This window comes from Chelonus insularis, unplaced genomic scaffold (genome assembly GCF_013357705.1).
Source record: "Chelonus insularis isolate UGA/USDA-ARS -01 unplaced genomic scaffold, ASM1335770v1 contig_3_pilon, whole genome shotgun sequence".
Lineage (NCBI taxonomy): Eukaryota > Metazoa > Arthropoda > Insecta > Hymenoptera > Braconidae > Chelonus > Chelonus insularis.
In genome coordinates, this window is record NW_023276556.1 from 1,111,483 (window position 1) to 1,137,476 (window position 25,994).

General features: G+C 28.2%; 2 protein-coding genes across 2 annotated transcripts; one reads left to right on the top strand and one right to left on the bottom strand.

Annotated features, from left to right (window-relative positions):
* Window positions 1-932: 932 nt before the first annotated feature.
* Window positions 933-18,380, top strand: rsh (radish). Its single transcript, XM_035086081.1, has 18 exons — window positions 933-1,268; window positions 3,261-3,498; window positions 4,967-5,451; window positions 6,546-6,726; window positions 6,843-7,047; window positions 7,763-7,874; window positions 10,472-10,574; window positions 11,169-11,341; window positions 12,642-13,125; window positions 13,424-13,820; window positions 13,905-14,139; window positions 14,729-15,140; window positions 15,228-15,386; window positions 15,857-16,011; window positions 16,101-16,222; window positions 16,479-17,000; window positions 17,468-17,584; window positions 18,015-18,380. Exons 1-18 carry the CDS (start codon window positions 1,034-1,036, stop codon window positions 18,021-18,023), a joined length of 4,344 nt encoding a protein of 1,447 aa, XP_034941972.1. The 5' UTR covers window positions 933-1,033; the 3' UTR covers window positions 18,024-18,380.
* A 2,540-nt stretch (window positions 18,381-20,920) lies between these two features.
* On the bottom strand, window positions 20,921-23,753 carry Tip60 (Histone acetyltransferase Tip60). Its single transcript, XM_035086080.1, has 5 exons — window positions 23,631-23,753; window positions 23,469-23,526; window positions 23,028-23,096; window positions 21,861-22,947; window positions 20,921-21,786 (listed from the first exon to the last, which is right to left on the bottom strand). The coding sequence occupies exons 1-5, from the start codon at window positions 23,673-23,675 to the stop codon at window positions 21,678-21,680; spliced, it is 1,368 nt and encodes a 455-aa protein (XP_034941971.1). The 5' UTR covers window positions 23,676-23,753; the 3' UTR covers window positions 20,921-21,677.
* Between the last annotated feature and the right edge of the window lie 2,241 nt (window positions 23,754-25,994).

Consider the following 25,994-nt stretch of genomic DNA (forward strand, 5'->3'; position numbering starts at 1 on the left):
GCTCGTGGGCTCTCGTGACACGTTGCGAGCATAAACTTTCATCTACGTTGGTTCACTTACTATACTCTTATTGTTTTTAATAGCAAACATAACTAGTAACTTTTATCTTAAATAAATCTTTCCTTTTTTTCTATTATTTTGTAAAAATATACATAAAATATTATTAGATAAATTTTTTAATGAATACTTAAAAAAATTACAATCTTTTTATTGCATGATTGAATAAATCTCTAACTGTCTAGTTTATATTTCTCAAGGATTTTTGACTGCCCTGCATGACCTGCTTTCTTTGTCACTCAATATAACATTCAATTTCCAAGCACATCTGAATTGTTCTCAGAGAATATTGAAATTTAAAAATAGTTGTTTTATTGATAGAAAGTGTTTTTTTAATTTATTGTATTATTTATATCAATCACTAAAATATTAAAAGTACTCATTTTCATTTCCAGAACAATGACAGCCATTTGTTTTGTTTGTAATCTGCCAATTCTAAGCCATCAGGTTGGCTTGGTTTGGCAGGGTGGCAATGGCTGGGATGACCTTGTGAGAGAGCAAGTGGAGGAGTTAACTTTGAAGCAGAGACTTGGTAAAAGAAACTATTCCATTAAATATTTTATTTAAACGTATAATTAAAAAATTCTTTTATGCAAATGTTAATTATGTTTTACGTTGGAAACTATTAAAATAAAGTTTATCTAAGCGAGATCGACTTTTTTTTATAAAGACAATTTAAATATCAAATATCATTATATGGATTTGTAATAATTATATCAGATCATTATTAAAGTTTATTATTTACTTGAGAATAATATTGATATTTAATGAATGTCTAGGAACAGGAAGACGAGATTCAGCAGCACAAATTGGTGCTCCAATATCACCTCCAAGTGAAATACAAGAGTCATCTCCAACGCACAATCGTCGACGTCGATCGAGTCTTGCAGATATTTTAAGAGAATGGGGTAGCGGTGGTGGTTCAAATAAAAATAAAACCGGCAACAAGCTTTGTCGTCGCGAAACACTTGCTGACATGGCTAAGTCTTTACCTTGGCCGCGTCAAACAACTGATTCAGGTCATGGAATGAGTCTTAGAAAACGACGTGAAAGCTCAGTTGACAGTGGAATTAAAAGTTCAACGTCTAGTAAGTCCCGAAGAGATTCAACCATCAGTGATTTCAAAAACGACATTGCTAAATTATGGAGCAGACGAGAAATCCTTCAACCACAAGCACCACCTACTGTTATATCACCCACACCACGGAGAGGTAACTTTTGTGTTTATCTAAATTATTGGATTGTGTAGAATCTAAGTTTGCCATCTCATCAGAAATTTTCTAGAAATAAGAACAAGATGAGATTAGAATCAGATAGTTTTAATTAATATCGTATCTAATTTTAAGAAAATAATGGCAACAAGTTGTTGATGTTTATGGTACATAAGGAAACTCTAGGAAGATAAGCTCGACATAACATAGCTAGTCTTTCTGGAACAGCTAATTAAAATTGTCTAAATAATTTGAGGGAAAATTTTAATATCAATTTTTTTTGTATTTCTCGAAAAACAGAACAAAGAAAATATTTTTTATTTGTACTAATTAAAACCTCAGCTAGTTAGCTAAATTAGTGTAAATTTGTTTACTTTCTGCTATAATGGAAATAATAATAATATAAAGTTTGTTAACAATAAACAATTTCGAACAAAATAGTACGTTGAAAGGGGCTAAATATACGTGGCGGTAATATTAAAAAGACTTCAAATTCATTTGATAATCGAGTAAAATATAACAATGAATTTCAAGATAGAATATGTGTTTATCAAGTACATACCATATACAAGTTCACAATGACGTTTAAATTTGGGTTCGCTACTAAGTAATATTTCAATGTCTAAGATTATAAGTCAACTCACTCAATTCATACTTTTTTCCTTATTTACATAATGGAATAATTAGATAAAAAATGAACGTTTGATAAATTTATGAGTATAAAATTTTCTTATGAGTTAAATTAATGATGAAAAAATTATTTATTTGAAAACATGCATGTATTAAATTTAGATGAGATCATTCGATTTGAAAACTTAATTGAATGGAAGAAAAGATTCAAACAACTTTCTTGTAGTAAACTGGAAAATAGATGGTATATGAATTTTCTTGCTTTATTCAACATTTTGTATAAGGGTTTGATGAAAGCTTATAATTTATTTAATTTTGAAAATATTTATATGCTTATAAGAAATATAAAATTTTACATTTAAATTGTTTCATTAGAATTAATGAAGAAGTTTAATAAAATAATTTCAATGACAGATTGAGAAATTTGCATTTTGAGACTGATTATTATGAGGCATCAAAAAACACCCACAACACTTCCACTATAAAACAAATTTTCATTCATGAGAAAATGTGAGAGGTCGTAACTGCCTAGATGCTTTATATGCAGTAGTGAGATGAGTGGAAAATGCATAGAAATATAGGACAATCTGCCCACTCTCCAACTCTTATCAATATATTCAGAGAACAAATACAATCTATATTTATAACAATCAAGTATACGTATGGGTACATGTGCATATCAGTTAATATCGGTTCAACTAATATCTTTTTAGAGCTCATTCAGTGTCGATTATACTTTATTTTCCGATCAAAATATATCCATGTATGAATAGATTATTCAGATAAAATACAAATTCTTCCTTTATCTTTCAATATCGATATCAATTTTTTAATGATTCTTTACCACATAATTTAATCAATTTTTAATTAAAAACTTTTTTTTTAATGTGGCATAGGAAAAATAAATTAAAAGAATTTATTGAGCAAATTATTTATTAATATAATTCTAGAAAAAGCAATCATAAAAACTTAACTATTTTGTTGATATTTGGCCTAATTAAACATGGTTGACCAAAGCATGATGATGGCTTGATATAACGACACTGTATCATGTTATTACATGCATTCACATAGAATGATGTCTTGGCTATTGAATCCTGCTGATTATTCCACGAATAATTTGATATTGATCAACTATAGAGTTATAGCCAACTACCTATGAGGATGTTATCCTTTTAATTTGAAAACATGTTTGACTATGAAATGCACTATTAATTCAAGTTAGTTCAGCATCTGTATTTGTCCAACAATTCAATTTACATATGTCTACTATCAACAAGAGAGATCATTTATTGTAACTAGAAAAAGAAATATTTAAGTAGATGTTATAGAAAAAGTTGATAATAAAATAATATTTTTCAGGGTCGAGTGAATCTAGATATTCAAGAAGAGGATCAGGAGAAAGTGCAAGGTCGCGAAGAGATTCGGTGATGGGTGGAATGGGTGAACGTAAACATCAATGCCGTCATCATCGACGTAAACAATCACAACAATCTCAAATTTCTGTTGACGTTGGTGCCATTACTCCAACTAAATATTATAGAAGTGATCAGAGGCCGAGCGCTTCGAGCACAGATAGTGCAGCATCCGCTGCTGTCAGGTAAACATAATGAATTTAATTTATACATACTCTCTAGTTTCTTCCATGATATAATAAAATTTCAGATTTTTTCAATTCAATTCAAATCAAATCACGTCAATTTGTATATTTGACTTTAATTGTTAATTTTTAAAAGTATGCTACTTTTATATCTCATTACCAATACAACTCTATGTCTTGAAATATATGATATCAGCATCAATAGAATTTAGTCAATATATTATATATAACGTATCTGTAGTAATAGATTAATTTGTAATGCTGACCATATCTATTTACACTTGGTCGGTCTGATAAAGCAATGAAGGAAGATGAGCAATTTGTAACCTCATTAGTAAATTCGAAATCCATGTACTATAGTGGAATAGTAGAGGTAATATAGGCAATTGACACAGATGGTTAACCGAAGCATTTCAATGCTACCTTGTAACTAATCCTAGCTAGCTAATCTTGAATAATCTTGGCATGGGTTGATACTAGCCGAGTAGGATGTTTGTTTCCGGGATTTGATGGATTCGATGTTGCAAAAAGCTGGTTAATTTATAACTAATGTCATAGATATATATATATGAGGAAAATTAATATAATATTAGGTCATAAGTAATGATATAAGTTTCTCGAGAAATAATAACTTTCAGTTGTTAATAAGTTAAGCTTTTCGATCAAATGAGTATACGTATACGTTCAAAGGAATCGATTTAAATTAATTAAGCGTTTGCACAACAAAATCCTCATTAAGGAGATGATTCAGTTCATAGTTTATGAAGAATTATGATTATAGTTAAAAATATAATATTTATTTAAAGTGTTTTTGTTATTTCAACGTTAAAAAAAGTAAAGAAGGAAAGTTTATTTTCCATGAATAATCACGTTGTGTCGAAGGAAATAAATTTAAAATCGCTATGATGCTATGTTCATTTACTTAATTGTATTTTAATTCTCCAACGACCTTGTTTAGAAAAGTATGAGTATTTAGAAACAAAATAGTAAATTCTTTTGAATTTTATTTTATAAAATTTATAAATAAGTAATTTCATGATTTCATTTATTTATTTATTTATAAATCATTCAATCACTAATGTTAGTAATAAAAATAAATTTATTCTGCCAGCAATGTAGGGATTCATCAATATCCTGTTGTGTTTAAAAAAGTTTATATAAAGAATTGAAATTTCAAAGTAGAACAAATATTCTGTTTACTGAATGTAGATACAAACGAGTACAAAAGTTTTATATCGGAACTACAACATTTAAATTTTCCAATAAGTTATTTTAAAAATTAATAACAAAATGTCTGATTCAATATCTATTAAATAAAATAAAAGTAAATAAATATAAACACTAAAACTCTTGGAAGAAAACTGTTTGTTGTATAAATGGTAAATTCACTAGAAGAAATAATTTTAAGATAACGAAGCTATATTTTTAATACTAGAAAAAAAAAACTCAAACAATATTGTCTTTGCAGAGAACATCTGGAGGCACAGAAAAGTATATCAGAGAAAACAGATTCGAGAATGTACTTGGCAGTTGAAACAAAAACTACTGGAGTTGATGCTAAATGTACAGTAGTTGATATGAAGACCTCATCAACAGAAACTAACAAGAGTTATTCATTAGAACCGAATGCATATACTCCAACAATTGTAATGTCTTCTACAACTCCGCCTGCAATATCTCCAGTCACTTCAAATAATCTTCCACTACCTGGCACCTCAACATCTGGGAGTTCGAGTCCTGTTGGTTCACCGAATATAAATAATGCTCCTTCACATCCAAGTCTAGCGATGAGTAATCGAAGAGATTCAACTACTCAATGTTATTATGGTAAAGGAAAAGAAGTCTCATCAAGCAAATTATCACGGTTAACACGTCAAGCGGCAACTATTGATGAATCTCCATCAGGAAGACGAGGAAGTCAACCCACTTTATCACCTGATCCTGATGATGGAGGTGTTTAATATGATTATAACTTATAGTTTATGAGTTAATCATTAAGTAAAAAGCATTCAATAACAGATTTTCAATATTTTATTATTCTTTCATTTGAATAATTTATTTTAATTTTTACTGACGGATTATTCATTAAATTAATGTACACTTCAATATATTGAGTCGGTAGAAAAAAAAACTATCTTTATTATTGTAAATAACAAAAATTTTAATTGAAATGAATATAAATTATAATTGAAGTTGTTATCAAAACGATAATTGCCTTGTGAAATAATTTTCCTCTTTTTGGAGTAACTTTAATGCTTCAATGCAATTAAAGAATAATTCAATTGTTTGTTATTGAGCTTTTGCTAAAAGGAACAAGTCAGTAATTGTCAATAAAAGTATTGTTAATATTTAATTAATATATTAAATTAATCTTAGCTAAATAATGAATGCGAAGAAAAGATTTTTATTAAATATTTATGTCAAAGTTGTTTTTTCATATCTGTGGAAAGAATAACCGTTATTTTAATATTATACATAGAAATTAAAATTAATTTCCTATAACACTTTTTTTATATAAGTCAATGGAAGTAATTCAGTAAATTTGACAGAAGTCAAGATATTGTTTTGTTTTTGCTCTTTTCAATGTAAAAAAAAAAGAATTTAAATAATAGTTTGAATTGAAATTCATTAAAAGATGAAAACAATCGTAATAGCTGTATAGTCTTAGAATTAGTATCGATTTTGTAAAAAGTACTCTACTTTGTGTAATCAATTGATTCGAAATAATTTCTCGGTAGCTTTCAAAGTATCTAACAACAAATACTATTGTTTTTGTTCATACCTTTAATCAATAATCGATTAAAATTTTCAAAAGAGTCCTAACAGCACTTTTTTTCATTGTAAAATGTCATGGAAAATTGAATAACGATATCACAAAGTAATCCTATATGGAAACAACAATAGAGTTGATTGAAAGAGATCAAAAAAATTGTTTGATACTTTTTCTGACTCATTTTTAGATCAAACTATAGTAGGAAAATATCTTAGTCATTTCATAATGATTTTTATATGGAATAAAAATTAATCATTTTTATTTGTATTTTAAGGTCGAAAAGCTCGAAGAGATTCTTTAAGCCCAGACTCTGCATCTCATCCAAGAAGACGGGATTCAAAAAGTCATTTGAGCCCTGATAGATCTGCTGATAAAAGAGATATCAGCCCTATCAGGCAACGAAGGCCGTCGAGGCTTCGAAGACAGTCTACCTCAATTGCTGGACGCCCAGCGAGGTATATTATTGAAAAGCTTCTCTGTCACTTTTTATCAGTGCTTCTATTCAAATGTAAAAGAATAGAATCACATTAATTATTATCGATCGAGTTTATGATGATGAATATTTTCGCAGATCTCCTGACAGTTCAACGTGCTCATCCAGGGATCCAAGTCCTTGTGCACGTGGATTAGGGAGTATCCAACATGCACCAACTATCAGAAGACAATCAACAACTGAAGAAATTTTTATTGCTCGAGGATTTAGAAGACAAAGTACGACTGAAGAAATGATCAGATGTCGAAATTTTCGACGGCAAAGTTCGCAAAGTGATGATACGGTGAGTTTATGCAAGTTTTGATTTATGGATTCGGCGAATTTTCAACAGAGTGGTGAAATGTTCTTTGAATTCTTCAAGATTTTTTATCTTCAGAAAATAAATTTTTTCCTTCAAAAAAACTTCTATTAGATAAAGTATACGTATAGTCAGATTATTGTACTGTTTTATTATAGTTAAAATCTACCAGAAATTAGCTGATAAATTCAAGGCTTTGCAATGAGAATAATTTTCTGATTAAATACTTTTCTAATCAAAACCTTGAATATTGTAACAAACTAATTTAATGTTAATTAATTTCGACAAGTAGGTCGAAAGATTATCTGATGATTGAATTAAAAATTGATTAATAGTTTACATAACTCTGTTATCAATGATAATCGAAATTTGAATTCGGTTTCATAACAATTATCATTTTATTATTAAAAATTCGATAATGCTGTGAATTAATTGAAAAACATTTTTTAAAAAAATTCACTAAAAAGAAGCATTTTTCCATCAATTATTTCATAATGGTTAGATCATTCTCTTTTAAAACGAATAATATATTTACTTTTTTTATACTTTAAATTTAAAATTCAAATTTTCTCAAACGCTATTAAAATACAAAGGTAAAATTTATGACAGAGTTATGGAAATATTATAAATATATAAAGATATTTAAGTCCATATAAGTATAAAAAATTATAAGAAAATAAATTTTCTTGTTCTTAAAAAGGTCCAACGCTACAGAGGACGAAGAGATAGTTCAGCTCAAATAACTGATGGAACTTTTGCATCAATGACTGTCGAAACTTCAAGTACTTTCTTTGACAGTAGTACCCAAACCGGTAAGTTAAAGAGTCGATTTAAATCTCCCGGGGATAATTTATAGAACTTATTATCTATGCACGCTCTTCTCTTTTGATCCAATAGTCCATTAAGGATCCTCGCAAGCGCATCAAAGCTCGTTTTCGTAGATACTCGACTGTTTGTTCAAGTAGACAGTAACGCGTGCGCGTAGGTGGATATTTTAGTTCTCAGAGAATAACGTTGGGGTGCATGATAGTCGTATACCTGAAAACAGTCAACTATTCTATCATTTATTTTCAACAAATCTCTCAGTGTGCTTTCTTGATAACACTCGAGAGCAAGTCACAGACGGAAATTTTAAGTAAATATTTGTTGATTTTCACAAGTTGTCAAAAAAATGTATTAAATATTACTATGTAATTAAGGGTAGTTTTAATAAATGTATAAAAACTGTCAAGAATGATATACACGTGGTGTGCGTTGGTAAAGACAAAGTTTATCACTCAAAACGAGATTGATTGTGATAAGAAACACAATAGTGAAGAGAAAGTGAAAATGATCTGAAGAGATTGATTTACGGTAGTTGAACTGAATCGATTTCGGAGCAAAAATGAGTAAATGATCTAGCATTTTTTTTTAATTCACCAAAAACCCACTGCTTTATAATATTAAAATGTAAATAACTATCAATTACAGTATTAATAATAAATAACGAAATAAAATGAAAAGATTCAACGAATGTTAGTATTAGGTGTCGTAAAGTCTTATGGTATTTAATGATGATTAATAAAACTTGAAGCAATGGGTAACTGGATTGTGACTTATCTTGTATTGAAAGCTTTGGCTAGTGGAGTGACACTTCGATTTTTCATTAAGCCACGCGGTGGGTGGTGTCCTTCCTGAAGATTTCATTGATTGTCCTGCTGTTACTTCGCTGCACCCATAACTAAAAATGAAATGTGATTTTATTGGCCTATAAAGAGCACTCCAACAGATTGTTGTGATCTAGGAGTATTATGTGAAGTAGTATAGTTTGCTAAACGAGAGTACAAGTCATCCACAATAAAAAATCCTATGCACTGTGTTCTTTAATTATGTTCTTCCATCGTTGATTTCATAAAGGAACATTTAGTTGAATTATTTATTTAGTGAGTAAAAAAATGAATAAAGTCATGAAGAAGTAAAGAAATAAGTGGATCAAAGAACATGTGCGAAAACCTAATGAAAAGTTTAATTGTGTGACTCGCAATTATTTTCATTTTTTGCTTACATAAACTCTACCTTTTTCAAAGACAAACAATTCGCTAAAATATTGAATCAAGAAGAAACACATAACTATACTATTAAATATTAGCTGCACTTGTAGATTGTAAAGAAAATATTAGATAAATGTAAAATATTAAAAAGATCGATCCACGCCCCAAGGCCACGTGCTTCTCATTTGATCATCACTCTATATCGTGGGAATCATAATTTTATCGCTCGTTCCAAGTGAAAGGTATGATTGAGTACAGTCTAGATGTGATTATTATAGGTATTATGATTAATTGGATGTGGAAAAAAGGTTTTTATTTTCATCATAGTTTCCATTGACAAACGTCTGACTGTACGCTGATTTTATCTACTCAATGAGAGAAAATTACCGTTCCACTATAACTCAAATTTCCATTGACATCTGTCTAATCACTTAATGGGTGTATTCTCTTAAATACATATTCAATTGTCACGTTATTATTATGATCTTTATTGACAGATGCTAGACAAGTCGATTTCTTTTTTTACTCATGTAAAACAAATGTTTTTTTTTGCATCTGATAAAAAAAAAATAAATTTCAAGTAGATGTAGTTTTTAAATCAGCAGTTTAAATAAATATTTCAATGATAAAATATTATTAATTTAATTAGTTAATTTAATATTTTATTGGTCATTATTTTTAAATATATATAATGCAGCTCACCGACGTTTGAATATTCAATGACTTTCATCACTGCTTTCTAAGAACTTATCGTAATGAAATTTATTATTCATGAAAATTGACTGAAAAATTTTATTTTCGGTGTTAGATATTTTTGAATTCATAGCATTTATTAATGTTAGTGAAAAAAGCGATGGTTGAATTATTTTTATAAAAAATAAAAAATAATCAGGAGAGGAATTTTGTGTATTTCCATTTTTGATGATGATTAATTGTCGTGTCTCAATAATCGTAAACTTAAAGAAATACCTATATTACTTGGACACGTATATATATTTCCCCTCATATAGAAATTCCTAACCGCACGTGCTGGAATCTCATCTATAGACTTTTCAAGTTGGCGTGGAATTAAAGGATAAGGCAAAGGAAAAAAATAAAAGTTCACCCTAAAGTATAATTCTCACAATCCATTTATAAAAATCGAAGATTTTCGGGGATTTTATTGAACTGTATACCATAAAATACTGACAAGTCTTGAAATATTTAGTTAGATAAAATAGAAACAAATTAAAAATAAATAAAGTGACAAATGTCAACTTCAATAAAATTAATTTATTATTTGAAGAATAAATTCATTATTAGATAACGAATTAGTTGTATTTTTTACAAGTCATTCTACTAGCTTTCAATGAAATTTTATTCTGTTTAACGCTGCTAAGAACCGTCACCGCCTTACGACAACAATCACTATCATGAGGAGTGCCTGAGATGTAACAGCTGTAGCCTCAATCTCACGGGACCTAATCAAAAGAGAGCGAGACGGTAAGTAAACACTTTGATGACATACCTATGTTCTCTGTTAATCAATTAATTTTGTTTATGAAATTACAAATTTGTGTTGTGGTATCATCGGGTTTTACTTGATTAATAAATCCATTATAACTTTATTCAATAATTGTGTCAACGCCAATCTCCAAGATGAAAAAAAAATCTGATTAAAAAAAGTAATTCGAGCTTCAATAACAGTTTTATTAAAACTTCAATCAACAGTTTATACTTTTATAAAGAGTTCCATTATACAATGAGTATTATAATTAAATTTTTAAATTTTAATATTAAGCTACGTTGGAATTTTTCACTTTTATTAAAAAGTAAGAAAAACAATTTCATATTACATTTAACAATTTGATAGGGCGAGTAAACTAGCATATAAACATCACCCAGAAAATGAACAAATTGTTAAAATTGCAAAAAAAAAAAACAAAAAATTAAAATACACTGAAATATTTTTCATCTATTAAAGTAAAGTCTGATCGATAAAAAAAATCTAAAATTTGCTATTTTAAATAATTATTCATTTTATGTCTATCCATTGATGTGTTTATCATAACTTATTACTTTTTCTTATAATTACAGATTCAAAAATCAAATACTTTGCGATCTGCACTTTGCAGACGTTGCTCTGATGGAGTGTTCTGATTTTATGCAGCAGTTGCGCAGTTTTAAGCCCCAAAGTTTAGGCTGCGCAGTTGCTAGAAGAAAATCCTCAACAACATTAATATTTCCACTTCCACCTCAAGCATGCTCTGGTAAATGAAATTATTACTTTGTTCAACTACTTTCCCTCTTATCTCTTTTTTCAATGAACTTCAGCATTAAAATATTGTTAGATGCTCTGAAGAAGAGCAAAATACATACCTGAGGCTAAAGACACGTATAAGTGTGCTCGAAAGAAGGACAGAGACAACGTGCCACAGGTGGTTGTACTATAGAGTCATAAAGCAAGGTCGAAAATTGTAACAAGTATAGAAAGAAGTCCATTTGTATATCACAATTATTCAATAAGTTTCTCCTTTTTACTGGAGCTTAGAACTCTTTTTTCTTATAAACTAATGTAATTTGCAAGTTTCTAACTTCCTACCAGCATCAATAAACATTAATTTGAGTGATTAATCTGCCAAATAAGAACAAAGGGTTGAATGGGATAATGGATAAAGTCATGGGCGGTTCACTCTAAGTTCGAATACCGAGCCCTGTACTACCAGCTTGGTGTTCTACCTTACAGTGACTCGACCATGATTAAAAGCAACACATTTTGAAGAAGAAGATGAATTACTTAACAGAGTGGGATGAGTGGATGCTACTACTTTTGACGAAACATGTTTTTAAGTGTTTGTGAAGCATATGAATTAAGGCTTGCATGAATTTATGAAGCCCATCTTAGAAATACTTCAAAGAAACTCTTTCTTCATACACTCTAGAGGTTCTGAAGTTTTCTAATTGTAAGTGTAGAAGAAGTGTAGATTGTTCAATCTAGTGATAACAATATCTCTAAATCAAATTCTTATATTAATTACTGATTAATAACTTTAAAAAAAGGAGACAGAATTTATGTTATTTTCATGAATTTCTGCAGCAAATTTTTGTAAAATTCTATCTTTATTAATTGCTGCTTTATAATGAAGAAAAATGTATATTTAACACAAAATTACTTTAATCAACAAATTTATTGAATATAATGTTTAATTAAAAAATATTGTATGAGCTTGGCATACTTTTTGTTGAAGAAAATGTTTTTTTATCATATATCTTGGAATTTATTTAAATTTTCTAGTAATAAAGAAATAATGATGATACTAATTACTATAACAGTTACATGAAAAGCTTTTTCAACAAACATAAAGAAAAAAATGTATCTGTCATGGATGAAATAGAGGTTTATTTAGCTTAATAATAAAACCTCATAAATATCTCTAGAAAAATGATCCATTAAAATAAATAAAAATATAGTATAATAAACAAAGTGATTTGTTTCTTATGTGTAAACAAACATTCACTCATTTTGATTAAAAGTTAATAAATAATTGTAATTTTTCTAATATTTTATAGATGAATTCTGTTCAGAGTTTCCACATAATCTAATCCCAACTCCCGGTTATTGGATTGAATGTGCAAGGCAGCAAATTGCTTCAGACAAAATTTGGGACGAGAGTGAGAGCGATCGGGATGTTACGGATCCTGAGCAAGTAGATGAGAAGGAAATATCGATTATGAAACAAAGAAGGGACTTTTGTCTATTTGAAGAAAATGAGTTGGATGATGAAGATGTTCCTAGAAAGAAAACAACTATTGAAGAACAATGGGAAAAAAATCAAGGTTTCGAACTTACTTCCGTTGAACAAGAAACTTACGAAAAATATTTTTATGGCACAGAACATTGGAATTACTTTACTAATGATGAAGATTTAGGACCAGTTATTTTGAGTATCAAACAAGAGACAATAAGTGGTAGAGATCAGTTTAGGATACTTGTTCGAGCAATAAGTTACACTGTTCATGGACTTATTCCTGCCAGCTGTGTTTTTGCTGATAGGTAAGGAGAAAGTAATGCATTTAATTTCATAAATATTGAAAGTATGAAAATAAAGTAAGACTCTTCAGAATTAGATTCAAAGTCAAGAGAAAAAAAATGAAAAAAAAAAATAAGTCTTCTAATGATAAGAAGTTAAATGAGCAAACTTCGTTGACTAATATTTTGTCATTAAAATATTTTTAAACTCCTATTTGATACAATAAAAATCTCATTCCACATACTTCTTGCTAGATCTTTTTAATTTACGAGTTAAATTACTCGAGAGTCTATTTCCTTAGTAAAATTATTCAATTTCTAGATACAATCGTGAAGAAGTTGTCAAGAGTCTTGGAAAAGAGGTCAACATCAATCCACCATTGACTCTGGGTCAGTTACCGGATACTCCAGAAGAGCTTCTCAAGTTGGACCAAGTATTCATCAAGTCGGAATTGAAAGTTGGAGTCATGTACGTTCAAGAAAACCAGTTTGATGAAGAAGAGATTCTTAATAACAATGATAACTCTCCACTCTTTGAAGAATTTCTACAGATTCTTGGCGACAAAGTACGTCTCAAAGGCTTTGACAAATACAAAGGTGGTCTTGATACTGTTCATGACCTTACTGGTCTTTATTCTGTCTACACTAACTGGCGAGGAATTGAAATCATGTTTCACGTTTCTACACTTTTACCTTATGAAGAACATGATACTCAGAAGGTATACCAATTACATTTTTTTAAATTAATTAATTTATTTATTTATGGAAAATTCTATTAACTTCTTTAAATAAAAATATTTCAGTTGCAACGAAAAAGACATATAGGTAACGATATAGTCTGCGTAGTATTTCTTGAGGCGGATAATACTCAATTTAGTCCAGCATGCATGAAATCTCACTTTCTTCACACATTTATCATTGTTCGAGTGAGTCCAAGAATTAAAAGAAAAATTACAAGGTATGAAGTATCAGTTGTCACGAGAGATGAAGTAGGAGCATACAAGCCTTATTTATGGGAGCAAAGTGTTTTTGAAAAAGGTAAATTTGAAAAATCTACACAAAAAAAGGTTCTGTTGTATTTAATTTTTTTCGTAAATACAATAGACATAACTATTATCTAAACGAGAGTAGTCACATTATTTCAAGAGAACAAATTATATAAATTTCTTAGATCATTCGTAATCTTTGTTTTAAGAAAATAAAAAACAGTTATTGATAGCTAAAGGCAAATGTAAATTAATTTGTCATAGATGTGAGTATTTCAATGTACAAATAAATATATTGATGGCCCTTTGACTGTTGTTGACATGTACTTACGGTTGAAACGAACAAGAATATTTAGGTTGCATTTGAATGCCTCATTGATGAATTAAATTCAACTATTTTTGACATTGAAATACAATTTCACGTAACTGTTGTGAAATTGATTGATTATTTAGCTTCTATCACAAAAACAATCCTTCTATAATTTAATTTATTGAATTATTTTGTTATGATGATATAACAAATTTATCTTCATTTATTTTCATTTTATAAATTAATATGTTAATGAAATTTTTCATCTGAAAAATGGAATAATAAATTGATTTTTTTTTATAATTTTTATTAAATCCAAATATTTTTCTAGGCCCTATGTTTCGTGAATGGCTCCTTACAAAAATAGTGAATGGAGAACGAGCAAGTTATTCTGCACCTAAATTTGCAAGAATGCAAGAGAGAACGAGAAGTCAAATGTTGGAAGATATTGTAGCAAACCTTCAAAATCATGCAGAAACTGGACAAATTCCTAAGCCGTACAGAAGAGGCTCTTGGAGACCAATTGGTCACATGAGACCATCATCACCTCTTTTAGATTCAGTCAGGGATCAATTTGAAGACTATGATCAACTAGCAAAAGACTTTACACAAGTTTTTCTTAATAATTCTGCTAATATTGAACTTCATTCAAATTTATTTGATGTAGCATTTTTGGTTCCGGGCCAACAGAAACAGAAAGTAAGATTCATCGGGGTTCGTGCTATTCTCGGAGTAAGAAGCAGGTAATTAAATTATAGTTGGTAAAAATAAACTATCTGGATTTACTATTTATCTTTGACGATATATTAATTTAATTGGAATCTTTTTAGAGTGTTCCAAGAAATGTTATACGGAATTCAGACGGGATTTGGCAGTCCGCAAGTTCCAGTAGCAGAATTATTAGCAAGACCGGCGCCAACTTTACTTACTAGTCCACAAAAACCAAAAAGCTCAAACTTTCTTCAAGTTCCTGATATTGAAAGCCCTAGGTATACTATAAGAAATTCAATTCTTTTATTTATCAGTTTGTTCTAATAGAAATTTATTTCTTTGCTTTCATACTTTTCCGATATTATTAAATTAAAATGGATAAATAAAAAAGTATGAAAAAGTAATCTCCAAGAATTTGAAAAATTGTTATTTACAAAAACTGAGAAGATATATTTTTAAAATATTTTTCGATACTTTTTTCTTGTTGACGTCATGATAAGAATTTTTTTATAGAAAATTTTACTCCAAGATGTTAGATAGTTTGCTTATCATGCATATTTGAAAAATATTTTCAATTACTATACATAATTAATAATTTATTCTGTTGTATTATATTAAGTGCTATTAAATATTATTCTAAAATATAAATAAGAAAGGATAGACAATTAAAGTGCTATTATTTTAAGTTCAAAAAATACTCAGTAATAAATGAAAATATTATTCTTTAATAAACCCCATATTTATCTAGGCCAAAAAGCGTACCTTCTTCACCAATGGTTAAAAGAGCATTTTCAAGACTTGGAACTATCACTGCCGGATGGGGAAGGAGTATAAGAAAACATGGAAGTAATACTCTGTCAGTTGAAGATCGAAAACGATGGACCAGCTCTCAAGACTGCAGTAGTAAGCAATTGATAAATATTATCTGCTTTTATCAGCTTTAGGCATGTGTGGCTTGAAAAAATTTATGTTATAAAGTACGACAAATAAAGATTGTTTTTTAGATAAAGATTCAAAGGATAAGGATAAAAGTGCTCAGGCATTAGCAGTACCAAGGCTGAGTGTTTGTGCTGATGCTCAGAAAGTGGATAGAGCAAAACTTGCACAAACAGAGGTACTTATTAATGTTTTATTCAAAATATTTTCATAAGAAATTTATTCAACAATGAGAGTAAGAATAACTTTCATTTATTACCTTTCATTTGAATTTTTAAATATAATTTCAGGTAATCTTTTATTCTGATTCAGCTTCTCTACTTCTATTAAGCTTTAACTTCTTATTTTTAAATTAACAGTAGAAATAAATCATTTTTTATAAGTAATAATAATAGCTAACTTTAACTAACAAACATTTTTATTTTGTTTTATAGTTCGACATAATCGAATTTGACCCAGAAACTTTTGGTATTCTTTTGGACTATTTACACACTGGCTCTTGTCCCCTCACATGCAGCAATATTCCTGGGTTGATATGTGCTGCTGAGCATTACGACCTACCAGATCTATTGCAAGCATGTTTTCATCATGCAAAACAATTTTTACGAATCGAGATAGTTTGTGTGATGCTTTGTGCTTTAGAAAATTATTATTGGCGCTATACATCAGCTTCAGAACTTGTTAATATGATCCTTGCGTTTATTGAGACCCGGGCCTATCAACTGTTTCAAAGCCCGCATTTTCTGACTTTGAGTGAGAGTATGGTTCAAACTATCATGTGTCGAGGACTTGAGGTTGGAGAAATCAAGAAATTTGAGGCGATGCTCAACTGGGCAAAGCACAGAATCAAGAATAAGCCTAATAAAGCTGACGCCAAACATGAATTCAAATGTATAATGGAAAGACTTAGTAAAGACCTCAAATTATATCGAATTACACCACAAGAATTGATTAGGGTGAGTAATTTTAATCATTTGGTAAATAGTAAATAATAATTGTTGTTTGAAAGCTCTTGCGTAACATATATTTGAATATGGAAATTTTCAGTATTTTTGTAGTTAAAAATACAGAGTTTATGGAATAAAACAACCCAGAGTAAACAGCGAAAAATAACAAGAAAAGCTGATGTGAATTTTTTTTTCATTATTGTTTTAGAAGAAAATAAACGAATTTTACTTGACTAAGGGAAAAATGTCGATAACACAATTCTGTGATAGATGATATGTATTAAAATATTAATAAAATTCAACTTTATTTTTTCTTGGCGCTTTAATTTTTTAGTTACAGTTGAGTATATTCAATGTTATCATATGTCTATAATATTTAAAAAAAGAGCTTTCAAACTAATAGTTTACAAATAATCTTTCAAGATTATTTTTCTTAATCGATTCAATAAATTGAATTCACTTTTTATTATTTTCAGATCGTCTTACCATCAAAAGCAATTAAAAACGAAAGAATTTTAGATACTTTGATGCTTCAGGCAAATTCTGGGATTTACCGCAACATGGATGCTTGCATCGAAGATTACCAAAGAAAGGTACAGAATCAAGAAAGCTTTGATACATAACCGTATCCCTTAGATTTGAAACCAAAGAAGAGGAAACTTTGAACAATATAACTTTATCAATCAAATTAATTCTAATGCCGAACGCACATTAAACATATCGGTTGTTTTCCTCGCGAAAAAATAATAGAGTAGGTGCGACAAAATTAGATAGAAGGCCTGAAATGAATGTTTTTTAATCCTAGTGTTATATTTTATAAAATGACTGTATCTCCCTTTACCATGTCAGATCTGTTTATAATACATCAAATTGTCGTTGAAAATACTAATGTACATTTGTAGTTTATATATTTTATCATTTATTATTTATAAACAGTAGAACCCTAATTCACTTTTTAATTGTATATCAATGTGACAAACGTTTTATTTTACTCTATTTTCATTCTTGTTATTTATTTTATAGGGTGAATAAATTTTTCTAACACAGAGAAAAGATTTAGAAGTTGGTATTATGAAGAAACTGACGTGAAAACCGGTGAATGCCAAAAATGACAATCTGTATTATAAAATCATATTTCTTATATTGTAAATGACTATAGTATAAGGTATAAATTGATGGGTAATATAAATAAAATACCTATTTAGACGTTGTGAATGAAACGCGAATGGATAAATGATGAAATATTTGATGCCATAAATAACTAATTAATGATCATGATTATATATAATAATAATAGAATAATAATAAAGTAATTATAATTATGTTACCTGATATATTGATGCATTGCATAAAAGAATATTTACAAACATATTCATATTAATAATGATTGATAAGCCGTTGATATTAAATGTCTGATTATGTAAGTAATAATATCTAAAATCTGTTCTGTTTTCTATCGTAGATTTTATATCTTTGATAGTTTGATGCAAAAATCTGGAGTAACATTATAAAATAAAGAAAAAAAAAATTAGAAAAAATAAAAAGCGAACGGAATATTTATCTATAAAATTTTTGTTAAATTTTTTTTATATTGTTTGCATCGAACTGTAATATAATCAATTTATATACACAGAGATATTCTACATTTGTTGTTAAATATCACAAGTAATAAATCTGATTAAAAATGAATGTAAATGATACACAATGATTTCAAGTTAAGAAATCGATCAATAAACTCCCAAAAAGTTCGATGAACAGTTGTTTTCGAATAAATGTAATCAGATATATTATAATAAAACTTGTTCGAAGTGTCAAGTAGTAAAATTAACCAAATAAAAAACTGATAATAATGATTACAATTATATAATAAAATAAATTTATATTTGTAATTCCATCATTACTTGGGTTTCTTTGTAGGGACTCAAAAGTTTACATTATGTTAAATTTGTAATTCAAAAAATTTTACTCGTGATTTTGAATTTAACAAACTAATTTTTTATATTTTAATAAACAAACATTTAGAAAATTTAAAAAAAAAAAACGAAACAAAAGATTTTGAGTTACTGAAAATTCTGTCTATTTTAACATAATGTGAATTTCTGAGACTTGTTAACGAAGGTTAAAATACTGGAATATCTGCCTACATAGAAAGAAATAATTGTAAAACTCCAGCAAGTGGCTATAAAATATCATATCTATCCAATGAGAATAATTTGAAAGATTAAAAACATTTTTATAAAAAATAAAAATAAATAAAGGTGGCAGATGCATAAATTATTTTAGCTACTTGTTGCTAAACAATTTAGCCAATCATTTTCTTAATGAATGATAAAATTAAAAAATGACATATATATTATTGTTAAATATAAATAAATGCTAATTTAGAGTATCTATTAATATATCCCAAGTAAAATAGTTATTCGTTTCTTCCTGACGAATTATATACAATAATATGCAAAAAAAATTGATAAGTGTCTTATTGTTCAGAGAAACGACTGGACGAAAGTAAATTTTCAAGACATGTTTCCGTAATATATAAATATAATAAACAAACAAATCTGTAAACTACTTTTAACAATAAGCATGAGCGAAAATAATACTTATTATTGAATCATTGTGACTGAATGTAAACGTATTTCTTGAATTCGTTAAATGTTCATTATAGATTATGAATAATCTTGAAGCAATCAGTTTTGCATTAATTCTTGGATGATCATATTGTCAAAGAAATAAATATATAGTTTATACTAGTACAAAATACCAATCATGGAAAAATGTCATCAAAGAAATCATACACTTCTATATAACTCTGACGTCGTCTATTTTATCATACTTGTGATGTCTAAAAAAATGTGTTTCACATGGTTTTCATAAAAAATCATGTATATTGTTCGATAATTCAAAATCTTGGAATAAGAATTTTATTATAAGAAACGTTGTTCTTAATAAACCAACTTGGGGACATCAATCGGTTCGATTATTGCCGTCTGTCGTCCAAATTGTGAGGAATAAGTTTAACATAAAATATCAACTAAAAATGACTGTAACTGACATCGAAATGGTTTGTGATTATGTAACAGAGAATTATAAGAAAAATTATTCTACAATACAAACAACAGAGCATTTTTTCATAAAATATTTACTTTACTAGTCACAAGCCACGTCTTTGCCACTGTCAAAAATATTGCTAAGACAATTCTTCTATAAAAAATACTTGCACAAAGTCATCTATTTTTATAATTCATTAACTCGATATTTTTTGCATAATATTGTCAAACTATTTGTCTGCGAAATTATAAATATTAACATGAAATATTAAATTAGAATCTGTGCAAAAAATTTTCTCTTTAAAGTTAAAAATAAATCTATATTTACTTAACGATTGAACCTATCTATTTAAATCACTGAAAAAACTGCTGTCATTTAAATTTTGCACAATTTTTGATAAAAAAAAATTTTTTTTAAATTCATATTAATCTTCTCGTTTATGGAAGAATTGTCTTAAAAGGATAATTTTGATCCAAAAAATAACAATTTTAATACTATATTAAAATAATTACAATCAATATAATTATCTTTTAATTTTATTTCATAAAAAAATTCTGTATGAAATTGAATATGTTGAAACATTAATTTAATTCAATACCAATGCTAATACTCATCATACCCATTGATCATGCTATCGCTGTTATATTGTTGCTGTTATTATTGTTATTGTTGAACAAATTTATTTCTGAGTCGGAACAATCACTTTCGGTGTTTTTCATCGTTTGTGTAATTCTTAGATAAAAAATTAATATATATACAGATATATATATACAGATACAACATATTTAATAATTTCTTTAATCAACTGATCAGTTATCTTCTGCATTATTCTAATGAATATTTGCAAAAACTAAAAGTCATAAACAATGAAGTTTATTTGTCTCCGACATTGTAAAAACAATAAAAATAATTAAACTAAACAGTCTATTTTCGAATTTATAACTTCACTATTAATTTAAGAAAATAAAAATGAAAATAAGTTGGCGGAACGAGTCATAAGTATAAAATAATTTATTGTATATGAAGCCACTGTGATGTTACTGTTAAATATAAATATATATGTACCTATCGACGTATTATCATTACGTATATGCATCAAAAAAGCAACTTCTAAATTTTTGTTATTATTTATTGCCTGAAGTCATAAGATTCGATCCGAAAAACAAATTATTTTAGTTAAGGAACTTTTTTTTTATAAGACAATACTTATATAAAATCACATTTATTTACAATTCTATTATTTCCTAATGATATTTTCCTGTACAAATTTTTTGATGATGAGCGCAAAAATTTTACAAGGATGAGTTAAAAAAAATTCACTGTATTAAAAAATTAATCCTAACTATACCCGTGAGTCCTTATTGCATTGCAATTTGCTATAAATTTGCATTATTCCAATGCCAGATAAGTCTATAATGACTGGATATCTGGCAAAAAGAACAAAATATTCACAATATTACGAAATGACAGGACACTTTTCTAACTAAGCCACATATAGACTTATTTGAAATGCTACAAATGGCTCAAAAAAAACTATTATTTACACATCCGTACACTTAATCGAGCATACGAAACAACGCAATTAATTTCTATTTAATTTCAGTTTTTTTATTTTATTTTCAAGTTGATTCACTTTATTCACCACTTAGCTCTGACACTCCAGTCTTTTGGCGTCCAATGAAGACATTTGGGGTCTATCCTTATAGATCTTTTTTCCATCGCTTGTGCATGTTGTTCAATAATATCTCTGAAAATAATTTGTCTTGGAGAACAATTTGCAGTCAAAATAAATCCCGTAATAATGTTTTTTCTATCACTCACCTGTTTAGTGTAACAATGTATTGTCCTTTGTAATAATTGATGAGATTTAAATTTTGTAATGTTGATATCACATCTTCCTTCTTAATTGAAGTTAATTCACAGATCTCATTTATTGTAATTTGTGGCTTTTCATTTTCTGCTAGAGGTTTAACATTAAGTAATATATCTAATATCGTATGAGCCCAATAGCTACGATAAGAAAGAAGACCAAGATCAGAAAGAGGCTTTTCAGGTGATCCTGTTTTTCCTTCAAACTTGGACAACTCATAAGAAAATTCAATTAATAACTTTCCATATCCTTTTCTTTGATACGGAGGTAATGTAAGGATACAAGCCACATTATAATCTTTAGTAGATTCTTTTTCCTTAGAAAAATATCCTACTATATGGAAGCCACGGCTATCAAAATCAGTCATAACATAAAAAAGAAATGGATCCGTATCATAATATAATGTTTTATGGTCGAGAAATAATTTGGCTAAGAGGCAGACATTCTGAGCGTAGTTTTTGTTCTTCCTTCCGTCAATTTCGAAGAATGAAATGGATCCTTTTCTATAAATTTCATTGCCAGGCGGATGTCTTAAATTACATTTGGCTAAATGTCTTTCTAAACATTTTCTACTTTTTCTGTACTTTAAACAAAACTCGCAAATGTAAATGCACGGTAAATTTACCATTTCTTGAGGATAAGGACTGAAATACCAAGGTTTGATCCTATGTCTGCCGAGTTCAATAAGTTCAATATTTTTCATTCGTGTTACTACGTCATCATGATGAGTAACTAATGAACCTGTCGGCCTTGGCCCTGTTGTCGGCTGTCCAGGCGTAGGAGCTTCTTGAGAATCTTCATTATCAAGAAAGGTACCTTTTCTTTTTCTAGATATTCTTTTTTGTAAAGCTGCTTGTAATACAGCGGAACCATTAACAGGTTCACTATTAACACTACTTGGACTAGGAGGTCTGCTGGGTACTTGTTTTTTTGGTGTCGCAGCGCCAGTTCCTGGCGTCGTTCCATCTCGCCTCGGATACTGAACTTTTCTTGTGTCTAATGAATCTTCTAATACCCATTCGTCTAATCTCTTATTAACTAAAAGAAACAAGCAAACCATCAGCAACAACTATGGCATGAAAACTGACTTTACAGTTATTTTTTAGATGTTTACTTACAATCTACATAATGTACATAATAATACTTAGTGCCCTTTACTTCTTTTACACTTATTATTTCTGCTAGAGCTAGAACAAAAAATTCATAAATCATTAAAACTTGTATAAAAAGCATTAATTATATGTATAATCAACCACTATGAATTTATAGTGTAGAGCTTAGTAAATAAGTTGTTCTCTAAACTGAAAAACTAGAAGACGAACATAATAGTTTACGTATTATTATTATTTTTATTTACAGCAGTTATTAATTTAATATTCAACAAAATATTCTAGAATTTTCTAAAAAATAAAATCAAAATAAACTACCAGTGTCAATGATACTCATGTGGTGAGGCTGGATGTCTTACAGTCATTGTTATGAAACGAATATATTGATTTAAAAAATTTTTTTAAATATAAAAGTCAATTTAAAAAATTGAAAAAAGTGTAAATACTCACGCCAATCATCGGTACCATGCATCTGAACCGGCAAACGACATCCTTCTACAAGCGAGTTCTGAAATTTGAGGTTAGAAAAATGTGTGAAGTGAATTTTGATAAATGTCGCTTTTCTTGGGTCATTGTACTCAATGTTTTTGATGAATTATTGATATAACTCACCACTGAATCGCATATTGTATCCCTTTCGTCGTGCTCTTCGATCATTTCAGTCAAAAAACGAATAAAATTTTTACTAAAAGAGCTTGTTTTGAAGCGCTCAAACAGCTCCTTGACTGCCCGATACAAAATACGACACTAACGCCACCGTGAGTAATTCTTGTACCACTAAAATTTAAAGTTTATCGGCGCGAAATTTTCGAAATCTGAAATAAATTACATTTATAAAAATAAATGTAATTCATAAAAACTAAAAAAATTCCATTATATTAGTTGATGAAGATATTTATATCAAAAATAAAATTGAGGATGAATCTGTCTGTTAATAGTTGAAAAGACAGATAGATTTATTAAATAATCATTCATAGGAATTTTGTGATTAATTATTTTATATCATTTGATTGTAATAAAACGAACAAGACATGATCAATTAAAAAATTGCTCTTGTTAAAGAGATTTAATAATAATGCAAGAAGAACGTTGATAAAAAACTATTCAGAAATGAAATAAACTTACCAAGTACTCAATACCAAGTTTGTCAATACTGCAATTTTCTCAGAGATTGGCGAAGTATGTATATCTTTATCATCTAGAGTTACAGCTTTCTCATTTTTCATCAATAGTCAAAGATTGATTATTGTCTTTTTAATATGCCCTTTTTTTATTAATGGTAGTAAAAGGTCAAAGTTAAACACGAAGTAAGATAAAATTACACATTTATTAAATTCATTTATAATTTTGACTTCTTAGAATTTTCATGGTTAAAGTTATAATAAATAATACTTTTAATAATCCAACAATAACACATTTTTAGATAGATTGAACTGTAGATTAAATAATTATAATAATAAATGAGATGCTTGATAATTATAACTGGATCTAAAATTTTATATATATAAACAATAAGACAAGAAAAAATTTCTAACTAATGCGATGTTTTGCAATCTATTGATGCTGTTATTTTCCGCCAAACTACACTGTGTCTTTTGAGTAGACGGGGTGCCAGTGAGCAGCAGAATTGGTGGCGCCAAACTTATTCGTGTCCCTCTCCCGCTTACTTCAGCCAATAGGGGAGTGATGACAGTCGACGCTGGGCTTTCAACAGGTGTATAATAAAATGAAAGCATACACGCTTTTTATTGATATTTTCATTAAATACTCCAAATAAATCAAGTTTATAGAAATTTGAATGATGTAAAGTTCAAGTTTTATTATTTATACCAAATGATATAAAATTGATACTTAATCGTCGAGCCATGATTAAAAATACTCGGAAAAAAATCAGAGTCAAAAATGTAAACATGATGGATTGCGTCAATTTATTTATTGTGTGTAGTGAATTTGAAAATAAGTTTTGAAAAAAAAATCAAGTAAAATTAAATGCATGAATGTGCAATTTTGATTACATTAACAATACTATTTTTACGGATTACTAATTATAATAGAAGGATTATTGAAGAAATCATAATTGGTGAGTTTATAATTATAGTATGTCTTTTAATGTTTCGAAACACTATAATTTTTTGTCTTAGACTTTTGTGTAGCATTTCTTGGAGTACTTATAAAATACTTACATTTTTACCTGGTAAACTAGCTTAAAAAATAATTTGGAACATCAATAAATTCAATTTTCAAAAATATAGTAAGTAGCTGTAGATAAAAAAGAAAATTTTGTGATGATAAAGTAGTCTTACTGATGGTAACCTTCCAGTCTAGGTTACCGATAAACCTCACATGTCGGTAAATATTGTCAGTAGTAGTTTCGTAATTTGAACTTCAGATTTGCTAAAAAAATAATAATATCATTTTTGAACATTCGCTTACTAAATTTAGTCATTTGATCCTTTCTAAAACATTCATTTTTCTAAATAAATCAATTGATTATTTACTTTACAAAAATCATTTATTCATTTCATGAAACTCATCAAATAAGCAGTCTGTTTAATATATTTTTACTTTATTCATATAAAAATTATTTCACATCACTTTTTCTCTTTTATATAAATAGTCAGATAGGTTACATATGTCAATTCTTGATAATATTACAGAACTCCAACTCAAGATCAAAGGACTAAATCTTTTACAAACATAAATAGAATTTTATTTCAAAATCTAATATATTACCTACCTCAATCTAGATTTTTTTACTCAAAAAAAAAACTAAAAAAAATTGTTTTTACTGAAATCATATATATTTTTTTACATATAATAAATTAATGATTTGATGATTCTTGTCAATTAGTATAGAAGTGAGGCAATATAAATAGATTATCTTAAATGGAATTAGCTCTTTTTGCATTTATATAATGATTTACATATAAACTTGAAATTTCAAACAATAGTATAGATTCATGTCAGAGTAAATTG

Coding starts and splice junctions, on each gene's coding strand:
- rsh (XM_035086081.1), top strand. CDS start 1,034: ATGGCTAAGTCTTTACCTTGGCCGCGTCAAACAACTGATTCAGGTCAT. Junction 7,875..10,471: donor TGACAGTAGTACCCAAACCG/GTAAGTTAAAGA, acceptor AACGCTGCTAAG/AACCGTCACCGCCTTACGAC. Junction 16,223..16,478: donor CAAAACTTGCACAAACAGAG/GTACTTATTAAT, acceptor TTTGTTTTATAG/TTCGACATAATCGAATTTGA.
- Tip60 (XM_035086080.1), bottom strand. CDS start 23,675: ATGATCGAAGAGCACGACGAAAGGGATACAATATGCGATTCAGTG. Junction 23,527..23,630: donor ATACAATATGCGATTCAGTG/GTGAGTTATATC, acceptor CTCAAATTTCAG/AACTCGCTTGTAGAAGGATG. Junction 23,097..23,468: donor GCATGGTACCGATGATTGGC/GTGAGTATTTAC, acceptor TTTTTGTTCTAG/CTCTAGCAGAAATAATAAGT.